At 56.6% G+C, this 27,853-nt stretch overlaps 1 protein-coding gene across 6 annotated transcripts in view; it reads right to left on the bottom strand.

The window, feature by feature from the left end:
• The window catches only part of GTF2IRD1 (GTF2I repeat domain containing 1), a 111,644-nt gene that overhangs the window by 10,858 nt on the left and 72,933 nt on the right, over positions 1–27,853 (bottom strand). For 5 of the 6 annotated variants that reach the window (XM_029220892.1, XM_029220893.1, XM_029220890.1 and 2 more), the window contains 5 exons: positions 26,156–26,205; positions 25,880–25,936; positions 24,432–24,515; positions 20,284–20,467; positions 19,733–19,761 (listed from right to left, as the gene is read on the bottom strand). In XM_029220892.1, the coding sequence (XP_029076725.1) occupies positions 19,733–19,761; positions 20,284–20,467; positions 24,432–24,515; positions 25,880–25,936; positions 26,156–26,205 (404 nt within the window). The remainder of the gene's footprint in view (positions 1–19,732; positions 19,762–20,283; positions 20,468–24,431; positions 24,516–25,879; positions 25,937–26,155; positions 26,206–27,853) is intronic. The other variant, XM_029220891.1, reaches the window with a different exon arrangement.

The following is a 27,853-nucleotide window of genomic DNA, read 5'->3' on the forward strand; positions in this document are numbered from 1 at the left end:
CTTTTGAGAGGCAACGCCAGGCCTCAAAGGGCCACGCCATGTCACCTCTCAGCATTTCAGCTCACTGTCTTGACATAGTGTTCGTCTTGGACGAATATTTCACGAGCACCGTCCCATCTGGATGCAGTGCTGCCCTTGGGCATTTAGCAGAGTACAGAACACAGCCCCAGACGAGGCAGGGGACAGTGGGGAACACTCGGTGACCCACTGGGCTTGATAACTGTCAGTGCATGGCTCGTGGAAACATGGGGTGGGGGTGGGGACGACCCCAACCCAGCCAGGGATCAAGGAGGGCTTCCCAGAGGAGGTGACACCCATGCCACCCAAGGCCCCGTGGGACGCAGATTTATCTGCACGTTGGGGCTGCAGGCATCCCGTGGGTGCTCAACACATGTTAGGGGACATGGAAAATTTCCCCTCCCCTATGTCCTGTCTGATCTGCCGGGGAGAGCACCCCCAAACCAGGCTGCAGCTGACAGGCAGGGGTGACACCACATCACAGGGCAGCCAGCACGAAGAGCACACAGGTCAGTCCCAGGCAGCAAACTGGGGCAGCAGTTAAACGTCAGGAAAGTGGGACCTGAGTTGCCTGAGGGACGCTGGTGGCACCGGGAGGTGTCCTGAACGCCTCTGGAGTGTGGTGGGAGTTTAGGGGCCTTCTTCCGTAATACCAAGAATCATCACAGCTGCTGAGCGGACCAAGCACGTCCCATGTGCAGACTGTCAGGCCCACGACGCGCGTTACCACTGGACCCTCCCAGCTCAGTGTCGGGCCTCTGAGAGGATGCCCACATTTCCCCACAGCTGCTCCTGGCTTCTCCCCAACCTCTTTGTTTTTACTTAATTTGGAGGAAGGGGGTTCCATTTTTCTTAGAGGACTAGTTTTTGAATGAAATAGGCCAGGTTAGCCTCTGGCGGGGGCTGGAGGGGAGAGAGGCGCCGGTCCTCTGTGTGCTCAGAGGCAACCCCTCGGGTGGTGAGGGCAAAGGAGTGACGCAGTTGCTGGGAGGTTGAACCTGAACCCCAAGTGAAGAGGCCCTGCCTGTGTTCCTGCTTGAGCCCCAGCCCTCCAGCTCCATGCAGGGGGGAGGGCTGAACACGCTTGTGTCGGGGGGCTCGGAGGTGCCCGGGACAGAGCTGGTCTCCTGTGGCGTGAATCATGGCCACTGTCCTCAGCTGGCCCCTGGCCGAGTCCTGGCGAGCCCCGGTGTGGAGGAGGAAGCCCATACATCCTGCTAGCCTGCACCTCCAGCCAAGTGGGCCTGTTGGCAGGCTGCGGGCGGGTCACAGGACTCCTTCCTGACAGAGCCAGGCTCCTGCCACCACCGTCACACACCCACCGTCTGGAGAGGGGGTGGCCAGGCCTGGGGTCACCAGGGACCTCCCCAAGGATGGCTGTGGGCAGCGGCTGTCCTAGCCTAGGCTGGGGTGGGACGGTCCCGGCAGCCATCACCTCTGAGTCTGGTCTGCTTGTGGGCGAAACTAGGATCAGGAAACATGGGGACGGGGGTGAGGCACAATCACTGGGGCCCCATGGGGCCTCGGCCGTACACCCAGTGGTCTTTCCCGGGCTCTGAGGTGCAGCCCTGTTGCCAGGAGTTAAGACCACACTCTCTGAAGTCTGACTGCCTGGTTTCAAATCTTGGCTCTGTTATTAGCTCGTGACCTTAGGCAACCACTGGATTTCCTCATCTGGCAAGTAGCAACAGGGCTTCCCTGGTGGCGCAGTGGTTGAGAGTCCGCCTGCCAAGGGGACACGGGTTCGAGCCCTGGTCCGGGAAGATCCCACATGCCGCAGAGCGGCTGCGCCTGTGCACCACAGCTGCTGAGCCTGTGCTCTGGAGCCCGTGAGCCACAATTACTGAGCACTCGTGCCACAACTACTGAAGCCCGCGTGCCTAGAGCCCGTGCTCCGCAACAGGGGAGGCCGCCGCTGTGAGAAGCCCGCTCAGCACAATGAAGAGTAGCCCCCAATCGCCGCAACTAGAGAAAGCCCGTGCGCAGCAGCGAAGACCCAACGCAGCCAAAAATTAAAAACAAAAAAAAAAACCACCTTAAAAAAAAATTAGCAACAATGACCACATGGAGCTGCCGTGAGGATGAGGTGAGGACGTTATGTCCATGCCTGGCACGGTCTACGGTCTAGTTATTACTCTTCCTCTCTGGGGGGGGTCCTGACTGAGGTTCTCTGAACCCAGGTTGGTTGTAAGGACACCAACGGTTGCAAACATTTCAGAATGTTCTCCATTTGGAAATGTCACAGGGCTCCATGAGGAGTGTGGTGTGCCCTCAATGTACCTGCTTGAATGCCTGTAGACAGTGGGGAGAAAGGGGGTCCTCAGGGCCAGTGACAGGGAAGTTCCCTGGCCCAGCAGGTTGCAAGGCAATCTTGACTGTAACCCTAAGGCTGTGTGGTATTTGGAAAAGCACTCAACCTCTGTGAGCCTCAGTTTCCACATCCCTCAAATGGGAATCCTGGCCTGTTGGGAGGGATCCAATGACACGGTGCATAAAAACATTTAAGGTCTTATGCCATCAGTGTCAAGTTATCATTGATGTTATTACCAGATCAGTGCCTCAGTTATCTTGTGTAGTCTCAGGAAACGAAATCTTCCATACAAAACTCTTCCAGATGATGGAAGTTTGTTCTCTTAAGTCCCTGGGTTTTGCTTTACTCATGTGGGGGAGACCATTTTCTAAAACTCATCAAGTACCCCTCTCTTATTAAGCACATGGTTGGGGGTAGGTGGAGGTCACCCTCATGACCTGACCGCCAGTGCTGTCCAGAAAGTGTTGTTGAACTTGCCCTGGCTGCAGTGACCTGTGCCCCACTGCCCCAGGCTGGCATTGCTCCTGCCTCTTGCTGTTTCCAGTTTTCTGGTCTTCTCTCTCTCACTACTGTCTATCTCACTACTGTAGCTCTCATCTTGTTGTTTCTAATCTGCTGTCTGCTAGCCTGAGGATTAACTGAATTTTGCCTGGGGAAAGAAAGCAACCAAGCTTATTAAACCGCAGCCATGCTATGTACACAGTTTTAGGCCAGTCAGCTCGGGGTGATGCCTAGGGTGGCCTCACAGCCCTCTCCTGGGGCAAAGTACACGAGCCCTGAGCAGCCTGGCCTTTCTGCACCTAGTCTGAGGTCCCCAGCTCAGGCTGATGACTGTGTGCTGACAGTCATGATCCAAAATGACACAGAGGCAGCCAGCAGCAAGGAATGATGCTCAGAGGGAGAGACCGGATCTCGGGGGAAGAGTGGAATAACTATTCCTCCTCAACCCTCTCGAAGCAGCCTCTCCTCTCTGCCAGGCTTGGGCTGGGCGATCCAGGCAGAAAGCAGACCTGGGCGGGCCTGGCTCTCAAGAGAGCAGAGGGTGGATATCCACAGGCACCCCACCTTGGCAGAACAGCTGCCTTGTGCAGGAAGCAGGGGCCGCTCAGGTGGGGGATGAGCCAAGTCCCTCTCTGGGACCCTGCGACTTGCACGATACCTCCCTTTCCCGGCACCAGACCTTTGCCAGGATAAAAGGGTAAAACTCAGTTCATCGCTTAACCCCTTCCATGATCTGTATTTAGGGGCAGCAGGAATTCTGGGGTTTTTTTTGGCCAGGCTGCGCGGCTTGTGGCATCTTAGTTCCCCGACCAGGGATTGAACCCGGGCCCTTGGGAGTGAAAACGCCAAGTCCTAACCACTGGACCCGCAAGGAAGTCCTCCATCTGTTTTACAGACGGAGAAGCTGAGGCTCAGAGAGGGGATGGCCATGCTGCAGTGGGGTGGAAGCCCTCCCCAGGCCCATAACCTCATGTACCCAAGAGAATCTTTCGTACGTGTGCCAAAGAAAACATACTCAAGCGTGCTAAGAGCGTTCTTAGTAACGGCAAGACCATGGAGGGAACCCAGATGGCCAAGGACAGGAGAATGGACAAGTCAATCGTGGTACAGTCACTCAGTGGAATATTACAGAGCCCTGAAAACAGACAGCTATGGCCACACATTTCAACCTTGTGTTATGTCATGTTAAGTGACAGAAGCAAGTCCCAGGCTTGTTACAATAGGACACCTTGGTTATAAAAGTTAAAAAAAAAAAGGAACTTCCCTGGTGGCAAAGTGGATAAGACTCTGCACTCCCAATGCAGAGGGCCTGGGTTCGATCCCCAGTTAGGGAACTAGATCCCACATGCATTCCGCAACTAAGGAGCCTGCCTGCCACAGCTAAGACCTGGTGCAACTAAGTAAATACATAATAATTTTTAGAAAGTTAAAAAAAAAAGCAAAATGAAATAATTTTGGTTTAGGCCCGTATTATATGCAATAGACATGTTAAAAGAAATCAACCTGTGAGCAGTGATTAAATCATGGGGGACGACGGTATCAAAGACATTTTTGGGAATTTGAATACAGACTGTCTATTAGATGACAGGGAGTTAGTAAGTTTTGTAAGTGTGACAACGGTATTGTGGATCTGCAAAAGAATAGCATTGTTCTGGAGAGTTGTGGGTTGTGTGTTGAAATATTTAGGCGTGAACACTCAAGATGTCTGCAACTTACTTTGAATGGAGAAAGAGGCAGAGACAGAAATCAATGGGGCGGGGTCTGTGCCTGTGGGAGAGACAGAGAGGGACAGAGGGAGGGAGAGAGGGAAGGAATTTGGCAAATGTTAAGAATTAATGACTCCAGCGACTTCCCTCGTGGTCCAGCTGTTGGGACTCCGCGCTCCCAATGCAGGGGGCCTAGGTTCGATCCCTGGTCGGGGAATTAGATCCCACATGCATGCCGCAACTAAAGATCCTGTGTGCCGCAATGAAGATCCCGAGTGCCACAACTAAGACCTGGTACAGCCAAATAAATAAACAAATAAATATTTTTTAAAAAAGGAAAGTATTAATGACTCCAGGGAATTCCTTGGCAGTCCAATGGTTAGGGCTCGGTGCTTTCACTGCTAAGGGCCTGCCTGGGTTCAACCCCTGGTCCGGGAAATAAGATCCCGAATGTCTGGGCTTCCCTGGTGGCACAGTGGTTAAGAATCCGCCTGCCAAAGCAGAGGACATGGGTTCGAGCCCTGGTCCGGGAAGATCCCACATGCCGCGGAGCAACTAAGCCCGCGCCCCACAACTACTGAGCCTGCGCTCTAGAGCCCGGGGGCCACAGCTACTGAGCCTGCGTGCCGCAACTATTGAAGCCCGCGCATCTAGAGCCCGTGCTCTGCAACAAGAGGGGCCACCGCAATGAGAAGCCCATGCACCGCAACGAAGAGTAGCCCCCGCTCGCCCCAACTAGAGAAAGCCCGCGTGCAGCAACGAAGACCCAACGCAGCCAAAAATAAAAAATAAATAAATTTATAAAAAAAAAAAAGATCCCGAATGTCGCATGGTGAAGCCAAAAAATAAAAAAATAAATAAAAAAATAAAAAGAACAAAGAAGAATTAACACACACAAACACAAAAAAGAGAATTAATGAATCCTGACAAAGAATATATATAGGCAGGGATTCTTTTTTTTCCTATTCTTTTTCCTATTCTTCTACTATTCTTTTTTTTTTCCTGCAGTTTTGCAATTTTGAAGGGAACGAAACCAAGAGAATGACACACATAAAATTCAGAATATTTGTTCTGGGGAGAGAGGCAGACAGGATGAGGGAGAGCACGTAGGTGGATGTACGTTATTGGTTCTGTTCTGATTCTTAGACGGGTGGTGGGTTCATGGGCTTTCACCATAGTATTTATTAACGAGTGAGCAAACAAATATGTGGGAATACGAATGAAAGAATAAAAATGAATGAATGCTAAATGCAGTGCGGTATCCTGGACTGGATTCTGATGTGAAAACGACATCGGTGGAAAAACTGAAGAAATCCAAATAAAGCCTATAGCTTAGTCAATCGCATGGCACCAATTGATGTTAATTTCTTAGTTTTGACAAAGGGACCATGGTTATGCAAGACGTTAACATCCCACACGGGTCAGACGGTATTTGGGAACTCTGTGCCATCTTTGCAACTTTTTGTAAATTAAAAATCACTTCAAAATAAAAAGTTACAACCATCAATCAATTGACTGATTGATGATCACATGCAGGGATTGACGGCAGAGTGGGTTATGAGCCAGGGATCATGACGGATCTGATCAGTGCATGGGGTTCACTGGGGAGGGGGACAGGGGAGGGAAGAAAGCACGCCTTCTCCCCCAGAGTTCCCTCGAGCTGGGCTCTGTGCCCCCATCAATCCATCTCCCTTCCCTGGGATGGAGGTGCATGGTGGGTGGACCACAACCTGCCTGGGCAGGTGATCCAGGTTCCTCCCTGGTGCCCAGCTGTCTGACCTTCAGCTGACCCACTGCACACAAGAGACTGGAACAATGGCCAACAGAGAGCTGTCTGGCTGGGGCCTCCCCTGTTGGGGCTCCAGGCCCTTTCACTGCCCTCCCAGCTGCCAGACACTGGGATGCAAATCCTCCATTTGCTGATGACACGTGCCCACCAGGGGCAGTGCCTGGTGATTTACACAGTGATGCTCTTTATTCCTCACGACAAGCCTGACCTCTAGGTGTTATGATCCCCATTTTACACACAAGGAAACCAAGGCTCAGAGGAGTCAAGGTGCCTGTTCCCAGCCACCAAGGCCGCATGGTTTGCGATGGGTGGCACTGAGGCTCAAACCCAGATCTCTCTGACCCCTGGGTGCTGCTTTCCCATCTGAGAACAGCCCAGTACCTCCTCAGAGGGCTTTCTCACAAACTCTCCTGCAGCTCTATGCTCGAACCTGCAAACCTGGCTGGGCAGAGCAAGTGCCAGGTTTTCTTGTGGGGGTCTGTCTTGGACAGACAGTCCTGGGAGCAGACATGCCCATGGCCCTTCCCAAGGGAAATCGTGTCCTTCCCTCTCCTCTCCCCTTCCCTCCTCCATGGTCCCAAGGCCGAACTGTGGCCACGACTGGCCAGGTACGGAATGCCACACACTAAATGTGATGAGCAGGACATCAGCTCCCAGCCTGGGCAAGGTGGGCAGATGGAGGCAGCGGAGCGCACAGGCGAGGGAGGGCTCTACTGCCTCACGCGGGGATGGGGTACCAATCCCGATCCTCATGCTGTACAGCAAACTCTGCAGCCGACGACCCGAGAACAGATGCTTCCTGTGGGCTGAGCGTGCAGTCTGTTTGCACGTGTTCAGGACTACAGCCCCAGCACCCGCAATAACACCCGACACATCACAAGCGCTCGGTAAATAATTTCTGTCTGAGAAATTAAGCTCCTGCGTGCCAGGCACTCTTCTTAGATCTTTGCATGGCTTCCTTCACTTAGTCATTCTGACAACCTTACAAAGTTGATCCTAGGAGTGTCTGCATCCTGCAGACGAGGAGACTGAGGCACACAGGGGAAGCCACATGCCCCGGGTTACACAGCGAGTTAGAGGGAGAGCCAGGATTCACCCCAGCCCACTGACCACCTGGCAGTACAGCCTCGTTCTGTTGTGGCTGGGAGGACAGGGCAGGAGTGTCCGACTCAGTCGCTGCACACGGGGAGGGAAGAGATCTTCCTTCTGCTCCATCTATGCTTCTGTTTCTTCTCTCTCTCTCTCTGGACCCCCAACCCCCAAACCCATGTTTCCGCCTGCTTCCTCGAACGCCTTTGATTCCTCACATCCCGGGCTGGCTTCTCCAGGTCCCCTCAAACCTGTCCCTCCTCCCTTCTCGTGGGTCCCTGGCCCCAACCTCCCACACGGTCGCTCAAGAGAGAAAGCTCGGCTTAGTGGCTCCCAAAGCTGTCCATGCCCTAATCCCCGGAGCCTGTGACTATGTTTCTTTACATGGCAGAAGGGACTTTGCTGGTGTGTTTAAGTTAAGGATCTTGAGGTGGCTAGGTTATCCTGGGTTATTTGAGTGGACCCTAAATGTAATCACAAGGGTCCTTGTAAGGAGGCAAGGTCGAAAGCAGAGGGAGAGGGGACAACAGAGGTTGGATGGATGCGTTTTGAAGATGCAGGAGGGGCTGCAAGCCAAGGAACGCAGGTGGCGTCTAGAAGATGGAAAAGACAAGGAAACAGATTCTCCCTTGGAGCCTTGGGAAGGAACCCGCTCTGCGGACACCGTGACTAGCCCTGTGAGACTCATTTCGGACTTCTTAGCTCTACAACTGTAAGGAGATAAACCTGTGTTGCTTTCAGCCACCGAGTGGGTAATTTGTTACAGCAGCCGACAAAACCCCTCTGTGCCCCCTTGTCTCCATCCAAAAATCCAGGTGGGTCTTCTCACCTGCCCTCCCCGAATTCACCCTCTGCTTTGCAAGCCACTCAGATTTTTCTAAGCAGTCTATCCGCCCATGTCCTTCCTTCGCTTTAAACTTGCTGAGGGCTCTCTGTTGTCTGTGGGGCAAATCCATCCTCCTTTCCCCGGCGAAGGAGATCCTCTGCTGGTACCAGAGAAGTTGTTTTCACCCAGCCCTGCGACTCTCCAGGTCCCCACCCAAGAGGGCGTGCAGAACCTGCTGTTTCACGGAACAGACAGTGGAAACCCGGGGCTCCCCTACTTCGTGCAACGGAGGGGAAACCTCCCGCTTGCCTTGGGTGGCATCTATAATCCTGCACAGTGGGCCTGCGGCCTGCTGAGAAGCCATCGTGGCTCAGGGCCTGACCCCTGACATCCCTGCAAGATGCTCAGCCACGTCTCTGGGCCGTGGGAGCCTCACGGCCACAAGGGGAGAAGGGCCTCCCCAGGGAGAACGGGGTTCTTCCACTCAGCCCCAGGACACCACTCACTCCCGGCCCCTCCCGGTTTTTTCCTTACCCACAAAGGCTGAAGGCACCAGGGCCCTGGTCCTCTGATTCCGCTCCCTCCCAAAGATCTCATTCTGTTAGGGCTTTAAACACCAGCGATATGCTTGAGATTCCCCAAATTATATCTCAAGCCTGGACCACTCCCTGGACACGCCCCCCGCCCCCACTCTACATGCAACCGCGCCTGGATAATACCCCAGACTTAACACGCTACAAACATGCCTGAGATTCCCCCGCACCCCCGGCCAGCTCTTCCTGCATCTTCCTCGTCTCAGCTACCTACCCGCACCTCCATCCTTCCAGAAGCTCAGCCCAAATCCCTGAGGTCAAACTCAACTCCTCTCTCTCTCAAAGCCTACATCAGCAAATTGTCGGCTTCAGCTACAAACTCTGCCCAGAGTCAAGGACTTACCACCACTGCTGCCACTACTGGGCCTCACCTGCTTTGCCAGGACCAACTCCCTACGTCGTCCCCTGCTGCCACCCTGTGTGTCCTCACCCAGCAGCCAGAAGAATCCTGTTAGATCCTAGACTGGATTCTGTCTCTCCTCTGCTCGGAAGCCTGCCCTGGCTTCCAGCTCACTCGGAACAAGGGTCAGCATCCTGATCCAGCGTCCACAATCGGCCTTCTCTCCCATTTTCATCTCATCTCCTACCAGGTCCTCCATCCGAACTGGCCTCCCACCCTGGCAGGGGACCGCAGGGCCTTTGCAGTCTGTACTCGGCCTGCCAGGCTCTTCTCTCTGCCCTCCTGGCTCACTACTGCCGCCTCCAGGCCTCTGCTCACCAGCCTTCCCTGGCCGCCCCCCATCTAGGGTTGTAACTTCTCAGCACTCACACCTGGCACACTTTACCCTTCGCACGTGGTCTGCTCTCTGCATCCACGCCAGAACGCAAGTTCCACGAGGCAGGGTTCTCTTTAATTGGTGTTGGTCAAAAGCTACTTACACCCAGCCCTGGAGACATCTCGGAACCGCTCACTGACTAAGTACTTGGTCCTGAGCTCCCAAACCTGCAGGGGTCCCTCCGCAGACTGTGCTGTCCTGTCCCCATCCCCACCTCCCACCATAAGGTCGCTTCTGCCACCAGACCCTCCCCCACCCCACCCCACCCAGCCCAGGAGGTTGGAAAGATCCCGTCCACCCAGTAAGCCACGTGCGCTGAGCCATCCTTCGTGCCCCACCCCCCAGGCCTCCACTTGCGTGGCTCAAAGACGCATTTATCAGCCAGCGAGAGAGCTTCTGTTCCGCACGCAGTGCCTGGTGACCCTGAGCTGATCTCATCCTAGCCTAAATAAAGGCGTTGCTCCTGTCGGCTTGGGTGGTCCCAGCTGGGGAACTAGTTTCGGTGAGGTTTTCTGGAATGTTGCAGAAGAGCCTGAAGCCCCCCCACTGCTCGCTCCTGGGGCCTGAGAAGCCCCCTGTCTAACAGCCGCTGGGAACCTTGAGGTACCCTTCCCCCACCTGGCAGAGCTGAGGGAGGGCAGGGCTGGGACCACTGACCAGCCCAGGGTCAGACTGGGGCAGCCACGACCCAGATGGAAAGGGCGGGGCCTCCCCTCCTGCAGGAAAGGAGGCAGCCGGCCAATTCTGGGCCTGGCAGCCGGGCGTCTGCCCACAAAGGCCTCCAGGCCCCACCCAGCAGATGCCAGCTCTTCCCGGGAAGGCAGAAGTGAGATCATTACAGGAGCCTAATTAACAAAGAAAAGCAGAGATAATGAAGTGGAGAAACATGTGGCTGGCACTGGAACTGTGACATCTTTAGAAACTTGAGAAAGCAGGGTTTTATTTTGAGCTCTTACGAGTTGGAAGGGTGGAGGGGGGTGGCGTAGGGAAGAGAGGGAGGCAGGGGTGCGTGACAAGGGTCGGGGGGTGGACCACGAAGGCTGTCCCTGCTCCATGTGACCTCGAGGCCCAGAGATAGCAAGTTAACTTATCCAGGGTCACAGACAGTAAGTTAACTCATCCAAGGTCACCCAGCTCCCGAGGGCCCAGCAGGCGACTCGTTCCAGCTCCTATTCAGTCCCTCCCCCCACCCCCAAATGCCCTCTGCTGAGGTCAATCCCAGGCCCAGCTCAGGTCCCCTTCTCCGGGAAGCCCACTCCTCCCAGCACCCGATGAGTGACAGGAGACCCCGCAGAGACCTAGCAGAGGCCCCAATGGGGACAATGACAAGAGGTGCCATTTGGGGCTGGAGCCGTTCCCTCCTTGTACCCTCCCCGCAAATGGGATCACAGCCCTCCCCTCCGCAGACCCTTCACCCACAGCTGAGCTTCTCAAACTGGGCCTCAGGGAACGCTGGGGGTGGGAAGTAGGTCGAGTGGGAACATCTATTTTCTCAGCAGAATGTAATCTGACATAGTTCCTTGAATGAAAACTCAAGTGGAGGCTCTCTGGAATGGGGGCTTCCTAGGTAAAGCTTCGGCCCGGCAGAGCTTCGGCCCTGCCCCGCGGGGGTGCTCAGGCTCCGGCCTCGGGGACGTCAGCGGAAGAGCTTGCCAAGGCCGGGTCTGCAGGGTCCAGTCCACGCTGCAAAGCCAGGCCTTCCAGGCCCTCCACGCTCCGGCCTGGCCGGCCTCTCTGCCTTACCCCTCCCGCGCACGACGGGCCATTTATTCCTCCTTTCCTTGCCCTGCTGGGGCACCCCAGGGCAGCCCCAGTGTGACTCTTCCCACTTTGCAAAGAGGGAGAGCGAGGCCCAGGCAGGCAAACCGGACTTGCTGCTGGAGTCACACAGGAAGTCGGCAGCTCTGCTCTGTCTGTGGGGCCCGGAGCCCCTGCTCCGGGGGTGGGCGGGTTTGCTGCTCACCAGGGAGTTCCCCCAAGCTGGCAGGGAGGGCTGAGCTGCTGGGGTCCAAAGAACCAAACCAAAAGGAGAGGAAACTGGAAGCCTGTGTTTGGCCAGAAGGGAGCCGGGGCAGGGCAGCTGTGGGGAAGCCTGGAGCCGGGCAGCAGAGGGAAGTGAGTCAGTGCGTGGGGAGACCCCTCTGTCTGCGCCCTCCCTAGTTCTAAAGGGCTGGGGCTCCGGGCAGACAGGCACAGGATGCACAAGCCAAAGGTAGCTGCAGCGGGCAAAGCCCCTCCCGCCTCTCCTGCAGTGCCTCCAGGTGAATGGCTGCTTGCATGCCTCCAGTGATGGGGAACTCACTACCTAACAAGGCTTTTTGTTTTTCTTTTTTTAAAGCCACTGCTATTCGAGAACCTTTCGAGAATGTTCATTTCCTTGATCTCTCTGGTGTTGCCTAGGGCTCTGCTCTCATGGGAGATTTGCAAACAGCTGCCTGACTCAGCGCTTCTTACCCGCAAATCCCTCCACCTCCTTTTCTGGGGCTCCACCTCCTCTGTTCCTTCACAGGCTCCTCTCCCTCAAGGTCTCTTGGAGGTCGGTGTGCTCCCGGCTCTGCCCTTGGCCCTCTCTGCTGGCTCCATGCTCACCCAGGCCAGCCCCAGCGCCACCCTGCAGGCTCTCAGCACCATGACTGTTCCTGGATGTCCCACAGGCCTGCAGACCCCGCCTTGGGGATGGACACCACCATCACCCTTCTGGAACCTTCTGCCCTCTCTCCCTCCTCACGCCCCACTGCCACCTCTAGATCCTAACCCCACCCATCTCTGGGTCCCACAGCCCATGCTGCTCCAGTTTTGCCTTCTCCCATCCACCTTGGTAGGTGGAAGTGTGGTTACCATGGCAATCGTAAGACAATACAAATCCAACCCTATCATTTCCTTGACTGAAAAAGCCTCCAATGCCACCAGAGAAAGCTTGAGCTTAGGTCAGGGCCGTGCATGATTCAGCCTTATTCTTTTTCTGCGATCTTCCCCCCACTGCCCAACCAGCCCAGGCTCCAGAACGGCACAGCCCTGGGTATGACTTCAGCCCTGTGTTACCTATGTGACTGCTTCCTTCAGCCTCAGTGCGCTCAGCTGCAAAATGGGAATGAAAACAGCATCTACCTCGCAGGCTTGCTGTGAAGACCCCACGAGGCTCTGGGGGAAAGGCCTGGGGCCTGGCACGCCGTGGGCACTCAGCGAGGGTTGGACATGGATGGTCATTTCAGGGCCCCCCACCTCTGCAAGTGTTGCCCCTCAGCCTGCAATCCCCCCATCCCCCGGGAGGAACGTCAGCTCCCTGGGAAGCTCTCCCAGACCCCCAGATGCACGTGGCCTGCCTGGGGGGAGCTGGTTCTCCTGGGGAAGGGGGAGGACTGGTCTTTGCCTGCGGGTGGCACTGAACTTGCACGGGGCTCAGGACACCCACACCGCTGCCATCCGTCCCGTTTCCTGGGGATCAACGTGCGGGCAGACACGCTTTCCAAGCCCCTGGCCCTCCCTGTCTCGACCTCCTCTCCTCTTTCCAGTCATGTCCAAACCCCTTGGTCATCAACACTGGTGGCCTCTCCACGGTGTCCAGGTCATACTTCCTTCTGAGACTGTCCCTTCCCATCTTTCTAGCCCTCCCTCTAGGACGCTGACTCCAACAATCTTCCCTCCGCCCCAGTCACCCTTCCCCTGTCCCCGTGTGCAGAGGGGTTCTGGCAGTGCTCTCAGCACCCCCTTCCCCACCTCCTGTTCTCAGGGGGACGTCCCTCCTCTGCCCACTCTCCCCACGCTCCCTGCTGCCATATCATCCATTTCTCTAAAATCATTGTCACTATTCAACCTCTAAAAGCCTCTCCTCACCCCACTTCACCCTGCAGCTCCCACCCCACCTCTCCTCTGTCCCTAAAGGGCCATCGGCTGCAGCTGAGGGCTTCATTTCTTTTCTCTTGTTCTCCCCTGAGCCCACGATCCCACTCAGGTCCTCTCCCCTCCCTGAAACTGCTCTTTTTTTTTTTTCTTTAATAAATGTATTTTCTTTCTTTATTTATTTTTGGCTGTGTTGGGTCTTCGCTGCTGTGTGCGGGCTTTCTCTAGTTGCGACGAGGGGGCTACTCTTCGTTGCGACACACGGGCTTATTGTGGTGGCTTCTCTTGTTGCGGAGCACGGGCTCTAGGCGCGCGGGCTTCAGTAGTTGTGGCACGCAGGCTCAGTTGTTGTGGCTTGCGGGCTCTAGTGCAGGCTCAGTAGTCGTGGCGCATGGGCTTAGTTGCTCTGCGGCATGTGGGATCTTCCCGAACCAGGGCTTGAACCCGCGTCCCCTGAATTGGCAGGTGGATTCTCAACCACTGCGCCACCAGGGAAGCCCCCGAAACTGCTCTTGACCATGCCATCCTTGGACCTCTGGGCGCTCCATCCCACAGTCCCATCTCAGGTCTGAACCTGACCTTGCAGCAGCACTGGGCCCAGGTGATCACTCTCCTTCTTCAACAGTTTCTCACTCAGCTTCCAGGACATCACAGCCTCTGGGGGTTCACTTGTTTCTCCTCAGCTCTAAATGCTGGAGGGCCCCAGGGTTCATCCTCGAACCCCTTCTGACTATCCATGCTGAACCCCACTGTGATCCAGTTTCATGACTAAAATGCATGAAATACAGAATGGCTCCCGACTGCATGTCTTCAGGGGGACTCTCTCTGTAGTCAAATGCTCTATCCCTAAGCTATACCCCTCAGTGGGGCTCTCTCTGATTTGTAGATCCAACTGCCTTCCCAACCTGTCCACTTGGGTGTCAAATTTGCCCACCACTCAGATCCTCACCTCCCTTTCCCTCTCCAGCTGCTTGGGACAAAATCTTGATGCTATCCTGTTTTGTTTTGGGTTATTTGTTGCCACACCACGTGGCTTGCAGGATCTTAGTTCCCCGACCAGGGATCAAATCCACGTCCCCTGCAGTGGAAGCATGCAGTCCTAACCACTGGGCCACCAGGGAAGTCCCTTGATGCCATCCTTGATCTCTCTCTTTCCCCCTCCCCACATTCATTCTCGGCAATCCTGTTGGCCCTACTTTCAAAATATGTCCAGGGCCCCAGGGCCTTTGCACTGACAACTCTTCTCCCTGGATGTCTCAACCTAGATTTCTTTCTTTTTTTAAACATTTATTTATTATTTATTTAGTTAGTTAATTTATCTCTGGCTGCACTGGGTCCTAGTTGCGGCACGCGGGATCTTCATTGAGGCACACGGGATCTTTCGTTGCGGCACGGGCTCTTCGTTGTGGTGCGCGGGCTTCTCTCTAGTTGTGGCGTGTGGGTTTTCTCTTCTCTAGTTGTGGCGTGTGGGCTCCTGGGCACGTGGGCTCTGTAGTTTGTGGCACGGGGGGCTCTAGTTGAGGTGCGCGAGCTCAGTAGTTGTGGCACGCAGGCTTAGTTGCCCCACGGCATGTGGGATCTTAGTTCCCTGATCATTGACCTAGATTTCTACATGGCTTATACCCTGTCTTCATTCAGGCCTTAACTTCTGGTGGCCTCTCTATAATTGTGCTCTTGACAGTGCTATCTTTTGTGTGTGTCTCCATGGCACTTGTCACTATTGAAATGTGATACTATTTGTTCTTATTTACCTGTCTCCCCTATTAGAATATAAGCACCACGGCGGGTAGAGATTTTTTTCTATTTTGTACTCCCAGATCTTGCTTGGCGTACAACAGGCATTCAATAATCTTTTTGTTGTGCAAATAAATGAACTCAAAGGATTATGAGCCTTAAGGGTTAGACAGGCAGGACTGTTATAGATGCTGATAGCCAGAAGGGGGCAGCAAAGACCTACCCAGTGTGGATGAAAGGTCGGGGGTGTGGAAAGCCTGGGCACATGCTGTGTGACCTCCAGCGAGTTCCTTAACCTCTCTGAGCCTGTTTCTTCCTGTAGGACTGGTTATTGGGGGAGATCAAATGTGCTGGTATGGGAAGGCTTGGTAATCAGCAAATCATCAGCATGACGTGGATGTTAGGTATCCACGGTGTGAGAAGTTGCCCCAATGTCCATTCTCGGGGGACAGGGCTGCTATATAACTATGATGCACCCTGATGACAGACCATTGTAAAGTGTTTTAAAGACATGGGAAAATACTTATGCTTAAGCGTGTGTGTGTGTGAATTTATGGAAAGGACGAGATATACAATTAATAAGCTTGGGGAAAAATCTGGAAGAAATGTATCATCGTAAAAATAAACAGCCATCTGGGCAGTGAGATCTCTGTATTTTCCAGATTTCCACCATGGGTATGTATTCGTGTTTCCCGACCTACTAGAATGTTCTACAGCTGCTGCTACACCAGCTACCTGGGCGGAGGGCCTCTCCTTCCTTAGTCAGCACTGATCTTTCCCAACATATCATGAACAGCCCCTTTGCTGCCCTGGGTTTACACAGCCTCGGGCCCCTCTGGGTCTGGGGAGAGACCCACCTTGACTTGGTGCTGCTGAGGGCAGAGACTGTCCCCAGCCACCTGCCTCTCTGGCCCCTGGCCCAGTGTCCCTAATTTAACTCAGTGCTGCTGCAGGCAGGTGGGTGAAATGGGGAGCAGCCTGGCCAGGTGGCAAGGAGCTTCCAGTGGTATGCACCTCGCCCAGGCCTCACTCACTCAGGCCCCTGGGATTAAGCCTGGTTTAGTCAGACACCCGCTCTGTGCCCCCACTTAGGCTGTGCCCTGTGTTAGAACCACACACCCTTCTGCTCAACTCCAAGGCCCAGCTTAATGGCACCTCCTCCAGGAAGCCTTCCCGACCTCCAGGAATAACAGTAACAACTGCCAACCCCATTGGCTGAGCCCTTCCTATCACAGCTGGCCCAGGGCTGAGGGCTTCACAAACATCTCTCTCAAGCATCAGCAGGGGGAAAACCGTCCTCCATGGCTCACCCACCAATGCCCACCATTTATTCACTCAGATCACCCGGGGAGGTAGATATGACCATCTCCATCTCACCGATGAGGAAGTGAAGGCTCCGAGATGTGAAATAATGAGCCCAGAGTCACAGGGTTAGTAAGAGGCGTCTGGGGTTTCAACCTGGGTCTGTCTGAGCACCAGCCTGTGCTCTCCCATGGCCCCCACACCACCTTGGCCCCCAATCCCAAAGCACATCATCTAACACCCCTCCAGGCGCACAGCTACAGCCTACCTTTCTCCAGGCTACGGCACCTGCCAACGTTCCGCCTTCCCCAGAGACCTGACCTGACCTGCTCCAGTTCACCTCGGAACCCCAGGAGCTGGCCCGCATCAGCCTTCAGCGACTGTCTAATGGACGGTTTGGGAACAGCCCTTTCTGGGGCAGGAACAGCACCCAGCGACCTCTGGTGAACCCTCGGAGGCCCCTGTGAGTCTGGACACCTTCCCAGCCCAGCGTGACAAATGGCGTTAGGAAGCACACAGCTGGCCTGCCAGCCCATCTGCCCCGGTCCCTCCAGGCTGACACCCGGCCCAGAGCGCCAATGCCTGGAAAGGCGCTGGCAGTCCCATCCCTGAGGCCTGGGGCCAGGGCCAGGTGCCCATCTCTTCTTCTAGGCAGCCTGCCACCCTCTCCCATACCACGTGGGCAGAGAAAGCATTTCCAAGGGCCCTCTCTGCACACAGAGGGGCCACAGGGAAGGCCGATGGGTGGGTGGGCAGACTGGCACAGAGAAATGGGGGGCGGATGGCCACCCTGGGGTGATGGCTGAGATTCAAGAAGCTGTTCGAACAGGAAGATGAGCTGTCGAGGCCCCCTTGCTGGAGGGTGAGCCGTGGTCAGTGGAAGAGGTCACCCCCCCCAGAAGGGGGCAATGGCTGCTGGTTGCCTCTCCGGCCCCCAGTGTTTCTCCCCAAAGCCCGACACTCCGCTATTTGGTGGCTGCTGTGAATTACGTGCCGCCCGCCTGGCATCAGTGGGCCTCCCTGAAGGAGCAGGGAGCCAGGTGTGGAACCAACGCTTCCTCCACTACAGGTTGGGCGTCCAAGGCAAGTCACTGAAGTTCCCTTGGCCTCAGTTTCTTCATCCGTAAAAGGGGGACAAAAAAAGGTGATGTGCAAAGCGCTGAACTCACAGCCCAGCATACGATCACGTGTATTTCTTGCTTTTCAAACTCGTTAAAATATGTGCATACCCCTGGAGCAGCTATATTTTCAGGCCTCCATGGGGCCCTTCCTTCTGGGTAGGAGGGGCTGGGGATCACAGGGTGTGCAGGGGGAGGCCGACGGACTGCCTCGCCGTGTTTCTCCTCTCCGTCAGCAAAGGGAGGCCCGGCCATCCTTCCTGCTGCCGCTCATGGGAAGAGGACGGACACTGCCCGGCTCTGACACCAACCTGGGCAGAAAGTGAAGTCGGGACGGGCAGTGGCTTGAAGCTGACTCAGTGGCACAGGGCTGACAGGGTCACGGGGCCCCTGCTGCAGGGCAGGCGAGCGGACCACAGGCCGCCCACCACGGTCCTGCAGCAAGGCAGGTCCACAGAGGGCCGAGTGGCCTGTCACAGAGCAGGGATGGGCCAGGGGCCCCAGGTGGCACCAGGGGACGTGTGTCCTGCCCCCCCCATGGCCGATGAGAAGAGGGTCCCCGGGCCTGTGATGTTTTCATGAGCACCTGAGCCCCCGTACCCTTGTTCTGTCCTGCAGCCCCCAGAAGCACAGGCCTACCTGTCCACGGGGGCGAAGTGCTACAGATCATGGGCCTAGAGGCCGGCCAGGCCACTGGCTAGCCGTGTGATGTGGGCACATTGCGGAAACGCGAGCCTCAGTTTCCCCCTGAAGGTCAGGCTCTGGCGCCAGCCTCACAGGTGTGAGGAGTAAACGAGATGACTCCTCCGTCTGTAACCACGGTACACAGACCACTGCCCAGCCCTAGGATGAAGGACCTCCGGACCCACGTGAAGCGGTCAGCACAGGGTCTGACACCCAGTAATCTCTTGGCAAGGTTTCCGCCGGGGCCACCACAGCTGCACTTTGCTGCTCTTACCTTCACCATCTCTACCTTACTAACATCACCCGACGGCTTTCACACCTCTGAGAGTTCTGGAAAACCACCCTGGGCGTAGGCCTTGGACCCCTGCTGCTTCCCCAGCTGACCACCTGCCTCTCCCTCCCTCTCCCCCCAGCCCTCCAAGTACTGCTCTCCCCTGAGGCCCCGCGAGAGCCTTCCTCTCCGGGAAACCCTCCCAAGCACCCCTTCCTCTGTTCCTCCTCCCTGGGGTCCCTGCAGCCCGACGGCAGCTGCCACACTGCTACCCCCCTCAGTGTCTGGCCCCCCTCCAGGTCGCCCCTTCCCCAGAAGCCCACCGAGCCAGGCCTGGGCGCAGGGAGTGAACAGCTATAGGTGGCAGGGTCAGGGCGCACGGAGGTGAGTGAGGAGTGAAGTGGATGTGACCGCGACTGTGAAATTGGAGTCCTGTCCTGCACGCTTTCTCTGTTCCCAGCGCAGCCTCCCCAAGGGCCCAGGGCTGCCAGTGACTCCAGGCGGGAGCAGGGGAGAGGCGGCAGAGCTCCTCCCCGAGTCTCCACGCGCAGGCTCTGGGATCTGCGTATGCAGCTGCCTCCGTGGAGGCCCGGCCAGCCCTGAGTGCTGACCAGGTGGTCATGCCACCCCCCGCAGGGACAGCCCCTGCTCATTCAGGGCTTGGGAGGGCCAGGACATAGCCCGGGGGATGGTGGGGGTGGGGGTGGATGCCTTGAAATGGGGCCAGGAGAGGCATTTTACGAAGCGGGTAAGCACTCACCCACATCCCACCGCCAAGCTCGCAGGTTCCCCTGCAGACGCCCCTCCCTCTGAGGCTAGGAACCCACCCCCATCAACCTCATCTGCTCACCAAGGCCCCTGCGTTAGGGAAAGTGGGGGGCACTGACCCGGCCAGGCCCCTCCCTCCTGAACCCCCATCCCAGGCTTAGAAGTCACCAGTGCCACCCCACCACCCCTTTCTCTGTCCCAGGAACCGGGGCCAGGTTCCAGCTTGGCCTTCCTCCTCTCTGCTGGGGCCAGAGCCCAGGGAGGTGGGACAACAGAAGGGCAGGGGTCCCGCTCCAGGGCCCTGGAACCGGTGCCCCACGGTGAGCTCCACTCCGGCCTCTGGCCCCCAGCACCATGGCCCACCCCCGTGCCAAGTGGCCCCCCCCCCATAGTCAGCGCCTCTTACCAGGCTTTGGGATGAGTCCTTGAAAAGGCCTGGAAGAGAAACAGAGATGGGGGTGTCAGGGGAGGGCCTGGGAGCTTGTGCGGAAAGCGTGGGACCCACCCCAGACCTGCTGAAGCAGAATCTGCATTTTAACAAGATGCCCGGTGCTTCGTGCGCACGGGACCCTGGGGACCCTGGGACGATGCGGCAGGGCCGCTGTGCACCAGGCCAAGCAGGGTCTCCCGCTGGCTCTGCCCTGCTGGCTCCACGCCTCTTCCAGGGGATGAGGGAGTGCAGTGAGCAGGTGCCGCAGCAGGTAGACGGGGCCCATGAAGGCTGCCCCCGCTACGGTGGCTGGGGGGCAGGGGAGCTAGTCTCACTTCTGTGGGGCTCCCTGCACCCTGGCTGGCCGGCAGTCCCCCTTCCTCCAACCCCCAGGGCCCAGGGTGGTGCTGGAAGAGCTGCCTTGTCCATGGAGGGCAGGTCCACCCAAAGGAAAGGCCAAGGGTCTGTGGTGCGAGCCCCCTCCCGTGGTAGCCTCGCCTCCTCTCTGTCTCCCTTCCCCTGAGTACCTGGTGACGGTGAACTTGATCTTGTCAGCCACCGCAAGGATCCTCTCCAGGTTCTGGGAGCCAAAGGTGCAGGGCTTTCGGAAAGGGATCCCGGGGGGCAGCCCCTCGATGATCACCGAGCCGGGGTTACTCTTGATCCTCTTGTAGGGGACCTGGACCGGGTACTTGATGCCCAAGGCTTCCCCTGTGGAGGAGAAGGACAGAGGAGGTGTCAGGAGCCAGAGGCGGGGCTGGTGGGCTGTCGGCAGCCAGGGGGTGCTCCATGAACGAGTGTGATACACCCCGTGCACAGTGGGGTACGGTGGGGGGCTGTCGTGTAGCACTGCAGAAAGGCACAGTCAGTGAGGGACTGGGAAGCAGGGGCCCTGGGGGGTCGGGGGTGTGGGCGTGTGCCCAGGGCAGGCTGAGGAGTGGCCAGGGGACGTGTGGCTATGGCTGCTGGGAGAGGGCAGGGGCTAAAGTCAGAGGCCTCACAGCTTGAGAATCTGAAAGCCGTCTCAAGGATGGTATCTGGTGGGCACAGCTGGCCCTTCCCTACAACGATCCATCAGCCCCACAGGCTCTGCCTCACCCTGGTTCAGGATCGGCCTGGCCTAAAAGGGCGGATCGCGTCTGGGAGCAGGGAGGCCAGCCAGGGTGCGGCTCAGACCTCAGGGCTCTCTTTCCACATCTGGCGCTCGGCCTCATTCCTGTCGCCAATCCCCTCTGCAGAGGGCTGTGGCATGTCCATCCCAGGGACTGTGCCTTGTCTCACAGCCTGGGAGCAGCCCTGAGTCCACTGCTGATCCACTCTGGGCCAAGGCCTGCTGCCTGCTGTCAGGCTGATGTGAACGTCCATGGCTCTCTGACTTAGGTGGGGTGCACCATGGGAGCCCCCTCCTGGACGGAGGGCTGGACACTCCTCAGTGTCACAGGATGCCCCTTTACAAAGATGTGCTGCAGAAATCTTTGCACTAGGAGAAGTAGCTGAACTTTTTCTGGGCAATAAACTAATTTTTATCTCGTGGACACTGGGAATGGTATAACTGGCCTCATTTCCCTTTTTGCTCTGGCTCCTGGGAAACTCAGAGCTTGATGCATGCCCTGCATCTAGCGAGGACAGAATGGCTGAGTCTTCATGTCACCCCTGGCTTCGTGCCATTGCTTCACCTTGTTTGTTTGGCTTTATTTAATTGAGATGTAATTCACGTACCATAACATTTACCATCTTAAACAATCCAGTGGTTTTTAGCGTACTCAGGAGGTTGTGAAATCATCACCACTATGTAACTCCAGAGCGTTTTCATCACCCCGAAAAGAAACCCCATCCCCATTAGCAGTCACACCTCACTCCTTCCCTCTGTGCCCTGGCAACCAAACCAATCCACTTTCTGTTTCTATGAATTTCCAGCCTGTTTTAAATTCTTTATCCTGACTTTGCTGCAGACAGAAATGTACTTATACCCATAATCCATGAATGGGAACACTGCCATCTCTACTTCCTCACTCCTTGCCCCCAAAAGGGCTCTTGCTAGAATGATTGACGGCCTCTGTGTTGCCCAACCCAGAAGGTATCTGCTCTCTTTTGGCAAAATCCAACACCTTGGTGTCCATGATGCCTCACTTTCTTGGTTTCCCCTTTCTGGCCACTCCTCCCCTTCCTGGACTTGACCTCTAAACACAGGGCTCCTTGGCTTTCTGCATGGGTCCTCTTTCTGCTCTCTTTGCACCCCTAGGGGTGTCTCCTCTGCTCCTGTGGTCTAATTTTTGCATCCAATCCAGACACCTCTCCTGAACAGCAGACTTTTCTCTCTGCCTGCCTATGAGACATCTCCACTCACCCTTCAGACTCAACATATCCAAATGGAACCCATCATCTCCCCTCTTCAAACTTCCCCGCTCAGTGAGGGCGCTGCCCCTTCTCCCTGGCTGGCAGTTTGGGTATCCACCTGTCTCTGGCAGCTCTGTGCTCCCCCCTCCTCCCCCTTGTCACGGTGACAGGTCTGGGTAACCCAGGCCTAAGCCGATGAGCACATGGCATTCTCTGCCATGGGGGTTGGGTAAAGACTGGACATGTGACTCAATGGGGATCAATGAGAAACAGGGGAGGGCCCAGGGAATTCTGGGAAACTATCAGGCTTTCCTGAGAAAGCCTGTGGAAAAGCCAGCTCTCTCCCTGGATGGGATGTCTGGACCTGCCGTGGTCATCCTGCTAGCAAGCAGGAAGTCAGCCTGAGATGATTCTGACACAGCGGAAGGACACCAAGTTCATTCCCTGAGCTGCTGGATCCAGCTAATCCTGAAAGCCACCCTACTGCTGGATTTCCTGAGTTATGGCTAATTGTACTGTCCAAAGACAGCCGCACCAATCTTTCTCCCATCCCACGTGCTCCTCTTATAGTGTAACATCGACACTCCCCGTAGAGGATGGGGTCTATAACCCCTCCTCTTACACTAGGGTGGAACTTTGTAACTGCCTTGACCAATGCAGTACGGCAGAGGGACACTGCACAACCTCTGAGGCTGGGTCATAAAAGGCAACGTGGCTTCCACCTGGCTCTCTCTCTCAGGACACTCAGGAGCCCCGACCAACAAGGAGGAAATCCAGCTACCATGGAGTTGCTATGCCAGAAAGCCCACGTAGAGGGGTCACACAGAAACTGAGAAAGATGCTTGAGGGGCCCAGCCGTTCCAGCACCAGCTCTTTCCCCAGCCCGGGCGTCAGACATGTGAGTGAGGATGCCGTCCAGATGATCCCAGCTTCACCCGCCTTCTGCCTGCAACCCCGGGACAGACCGTGAGTGACAGCTCCCCAGCTCGGCTTGCTCCCAAAGTCCTGACTCGCTGACACCCTCAGAGATAATACATGATCATGGCTATTCTAGGCAACCACGTGTTAGGGTGATCTGTTGTGAAGTCATAGTAACTGAATCATTAGCCAATTAACCCCCTTAACGGTTGAAGCCAGTTTGGTTTTGCTACTTTGAGACCGAAAAGCACCTTAACAGATAGAGCTTGTCCTCCTCGAGGCAGGATGCAGCTGGATGCCTCCACTCCTCCCGCTGCCCCGTCAATCTGCGCCTGTGGTTCTCCCTCGGAAGCACATCTCACTCCATCCGGTTTCCTGCAGCATCCCGGCCAGGGCCTGCCCAAGCCATCACCACTCTCGCCGAAATACTGCTCCAGCCTCTGGGCTGGTCTCCCAGTGTCCACTCCCACCCTCCCACAGCCACTCACTTTCCTCACAGCATCCAGGGAGACACTTTAAAAGTGCAAAGCTGCTCCATTTACTTCAATCCTCCCAAAATACAAACCCGATATCGTGGTTCCCTCCAAGGCCCTGGACAATTGGATCTGTCTTCTGGCCAGCTCCGCAGGGCCCTCCTCTCCCCCAGTGCCTGCCCTTATGCTTTGGCTTTTGGCTCCTTTTTATATCTATCTATCTACTTACATATATATACATATATATATGTGTATATATATATATATATATATTTTTTGGCTGCACCGTATGGTTTGCAGGATCTTAGTTCCCTGACCAGGGCCCACGGCAGTGAAAGCACCAAGTCCTAACCACTGGACCGCCAGGGAATTCCCTTGGCTCCTTCTTAAGACAAGCCTCAGGGCCTCTGCACATGCCATCACCTCAGCCAGAATGCCCTTCCTTCACACTCTGCTTGATTCCCCATCGTTCAGTTCTTTCTTCCAAGAGCCCTTCCCTGGCTTCCAATCTAAGGAGAGCTATTTTCTCTTGAGCAGCCTGCTCTTTTCCTGCATAATCATGGGACGATGCCTCGCTGTCGCTGGATTCTGGGTAGAGCTGTTCTATGTCAGTCTCACGTCACTGGTCTGCAGGGTCCCCCGAGGGCAGGGACTGAGTGGTTTTTTTGTTTGTCTGTTTGTTTCTGGCATGTTGGATCTTAGCTCCCCGACCAGGGGTCAAACCCGCAGCCCCTGCAGTGGAAGCACGGAGTCTTAACCACTGGACCGCCAGAGAAGTCCCCGTGAGACTGCGTGTTTTCTTCACTCCCTTTTCCCCAGTGCCTGGCACACAGTAAGTGCTCAAGACGTATTTGTATGCAGGTGAGCGGTCTTCCCAGAGGAGACCACGGCCAGAACCGGGTTGCTCCTGCCTCTCTTCCCTCCCGCCAGGGTGTCCCGGGGCTCACCGTATTTCTTATTGAACAGATCCTGGACCTGCTCCCTCAGCGTGTTGGCAATGTCGATCCGTGAGAGTCTGGCATCATAATTTTCTGCAAAGTGAAAAACAATTACGGATTTGGGCTGTTAAATGAAAAGGCACTTGGTGACTTTAAAGGAATATGATTTCCTAACTATGGGGAACTCCTTCTCAGGCAATTATCAGCTCCGTGGAGTGGGCCCCTTGGAGTCCTCCAGCACTAACTTCTTGACGGAGACGTGTGTTTTTTCCAGAAGGACGCACACAGCGATGAGTCGGAAATTAACTGTTGACATTTGAAACCCACACCAGTGAGCCAGCCCTGGAGGTGAGAGACGCCACGGAGGGGAGCAGCCTCCTGCGTCACCGGCGGGTGGAGTGGGGCCTTGCTCAGAGTCAGGCAGGAGGCAGGAGGCAGCACGGGGACGTGAGCTCAGCGGACAGGGCGGCCCCGCGGAGGCAGGAGCCGGCCTGGAAGCTCCCCATGGTCACTCATTCACCCAGAGGCTATCGCTTATGGAGCCCGCGTGCCAGCACCTGCCATGAGACCCCTGGACGAGCCCCCAGCCTTGGGGAGATGAGAACCTGGCACTGCCTTGTGGGAAGAGAGAGGTGGAGGATGGAGGAGGGAGGGGGTGGGTCTCTGGCTGGTCGGACCCCAGTCTGCTAAGAGGGCTGAGTATGAGGGGTCACGGGGTGAGGTGAGAGACGCAACTCCCCCGTCCCAGAAAGTTCCGGCTGCCCAGGAAGGAGTTGAGAGGCTGGGGGGTAAGCAGGTGCCCCTCTGGGATTTGGGCTCCTCCACCCACAGGGGCTGGCCCTTCCTGCCGCTGGTCTGGCTGACCCCACTTTCTCCTCTGGGTCACACTGACCACCCAGGACCCACATGGGGAGCACCCACCCTAGGGGACTCACAGCCACACCCTAGAGCTGCCCCGACGTGCACGTGGACGGCTGCTCTCAGCCACCGCAGCCCCTACCGATACTACGCTTGATCTTAACCAAAAGGTAATACCAGCCTCCACTGTGGGGAGGGAGCCTCCCCTGTCAGTCCCTGGCCCCTCCCTGCGTCAGGCTTCCCCCATCTTCCACGCCTCTTCCTCCACGCTCACGTCCTCCCACCCCTCCTTGGCCCAACCAGGGTCCTCCTTCTTGGGAGAGCCCTCCCTGCCCTCCGTGACCTCCTCTCCTCTGATTTCAAAGCACTAAGAGCACGGCCGGCTGCCTAATACGAAGCGGGCAGGTCAGCTGCTTCCCCAGACGGACAGCAGGCCGGCTCCCGCGCCCTGTACCCCCGAACCCCCAGCCACCTTGCGGAGACCGGGGCCCTGAGGTTGGCGGCCAGCCCCTCCCACCCCTAGCCTGGCCCTCCAAACCCAAGCCACGTCAAGGTCATGGCACTGGGACTGCGGACCCCATCCTGAGCTGCAACCTTACCTTGAAAGCCCTGTCTCTTCAGGCTCTCGTCCACAAGAGGGTCCCCGGAATCCCTCTCTGGGGGCGGGGGGGAGAGAAGCCAGGGTGAGCAGGCAGCTCCTGGGACCCGGGACAGAGGTGGTATCTGGTGGGGGCAAACCCAGCAGGGAGGGCAATGGGGGGATGCCAGGGTAGACGGGACCAGGACAGAGGAAGCAGGAGGAGGGGTGATGGCAGAAGCCTGGGACCCCTCCCACGCCCAGCCCGCGCCTCAGCCCATGACCCTGCGCAGGGTACCTTGGCTGTCTGTGAGGGGCTCTTTGACTCCTTCGGTGAGCAGCTCAGGCCTGCAAAACACAAGTGGGGCTATCACCAAGGTCCCTCCAGGGCTCCCCGGTACTACCCAGCTCTCCCCCTGGGCCTCAGTCTGCACATCTGTGCAGTGGGCGCTCCTGGCTCTGGACAGTCAAGGTCTGGGGTTTCTGCCTCCCAGGCAGCTGTCCTGCTGACCCACATGTGTGATCTGGGGGCTGCGCTGGGCTCTGAGGATCCAGCCAGGAGCAAAACCAGCCTGGTCCTGGCCCGGTGGAGCTGAACCCCTCACTCGCGGTTCCAGGATGCATAACTGCCACTGGCCAGGGTCAGAGCACGTGGTCTGGGGGCCTTCCTACGGAGCTGTAGACACAGTCGGGACTGACTGTGGCAAGATCCTGGTGTAGGGAAGGTCCAAGGTTTCTGGCTGACACCATTTCACTCTGGGGTCGGGGCCTCGGGGACCAGACCCAGCTTTACACTAATGTCTGTATCCCTGCAGACTCCACAGAGCCCGTCCTCACATTAGGTAACCCGCCCGACATCCTTGAGGTAGGCACTGTTTCCATCATCCCACTTGCAGGAATGGGAGACTGAGGCATCGGGAAGGTGAGTAACGTGCCCAAGACCGCACAGCGAGAGGGGCAGAGTTCAAACTAGGCATCCCCTCCTCCTTGCCTGCAGCCTCTCCCGCTGAGGGACCCCTCCCACCCCAGGGCTGTTTTCTCATCTGAAATGGAATAATAACGCTGCCCTGGCTCAGAGGGGAACAGGCCTCATAAATCCATACTTGAAGACACAACAGGACCGCAGAAAGCACTCTGGCCTGGGAGCCCTGCTCAGTGCCTGTGGGGAAATCATCACATTTTCTGGGCTTCCGCTTCCCCATAAGAAGGCAGAGAGGAAGTGATGGGGGGTCTAAATGTAGTCTGAGGGCTTTTCCAGCTCCTGAAACTGTGATCTAAGGCAGGGCTGTGCCTCCTCCCTCCCTGGCCCTGTAAGCCCAGCTCTGTGTCAGGCACAGATGCCCGCTGCCAGGACGGACACCAAATCCTCATCCACTTGATGGAGGGGGTGGTGCCCTGAGAGTCTGGCCTTTGGCCTCACTCCCAGGCAGGGTCTCCTGTGTCACTGCTTGGATACCCCTGTGAGGAAAAGCTCAGCACCTCCCCGGGCAGCCTCACCTACAGACTCATCCTCACACTGAACCCTGGTCCAGCATCCCTTCCCTTCGGGAGATATGAAGGAGTGATTCTGGTACCTGTTGCACCCGCCATGCCCTGCCAGCCCTCCTCTGGCCAATGTGACCTGCCCAGTGCCCTCAGCCTGCCATTCAGCCCAGACCCCCGCCACCCAGACAGGCCTGCTACAGCTGGACAAGGTTGCACCAAAAATGGGGCACTTAGAATCAGTGCTGTATAATATAGCTTGTCTGGTCTTCAAGCCACTGTTATCAGCCAGACCTCTTGACCTCTAGGGAGGGGAGGGGGGCTGGAGACAGTCCAATCACTTGGCCAGTAAGCCAGTGAAGGCTAACAATGAATTCCAGTAAAAGTGTGGACACTGGGGTCGGTGGAGCTGCCTGGTTGGTGAACACACTGATGTGCTGGGAGGGTGATGGGCCCTGATTTTGCAGGAAGAGGGGATGGAAGCTCCACGTCCAGTCCCTCCCAGACTTTGTCC

Source organism: Monodon monoceros, unplaced genomic scaffold, assembly GCF_005190385.1.
Source record: "Monodon monoceros isolate NGI ecotype Baffin Bay Population unplaced genomic scaffold, NGI_Narwhal_1 Super_Scaffold_13, whole genome shotgun sequence".
NCBI classification, from domain to species: Eukaryota; Metazoa; Chordata; class Mammalia; order Artiodactyla; family Monodontidae; genus Monodon; species Monodon monoceros.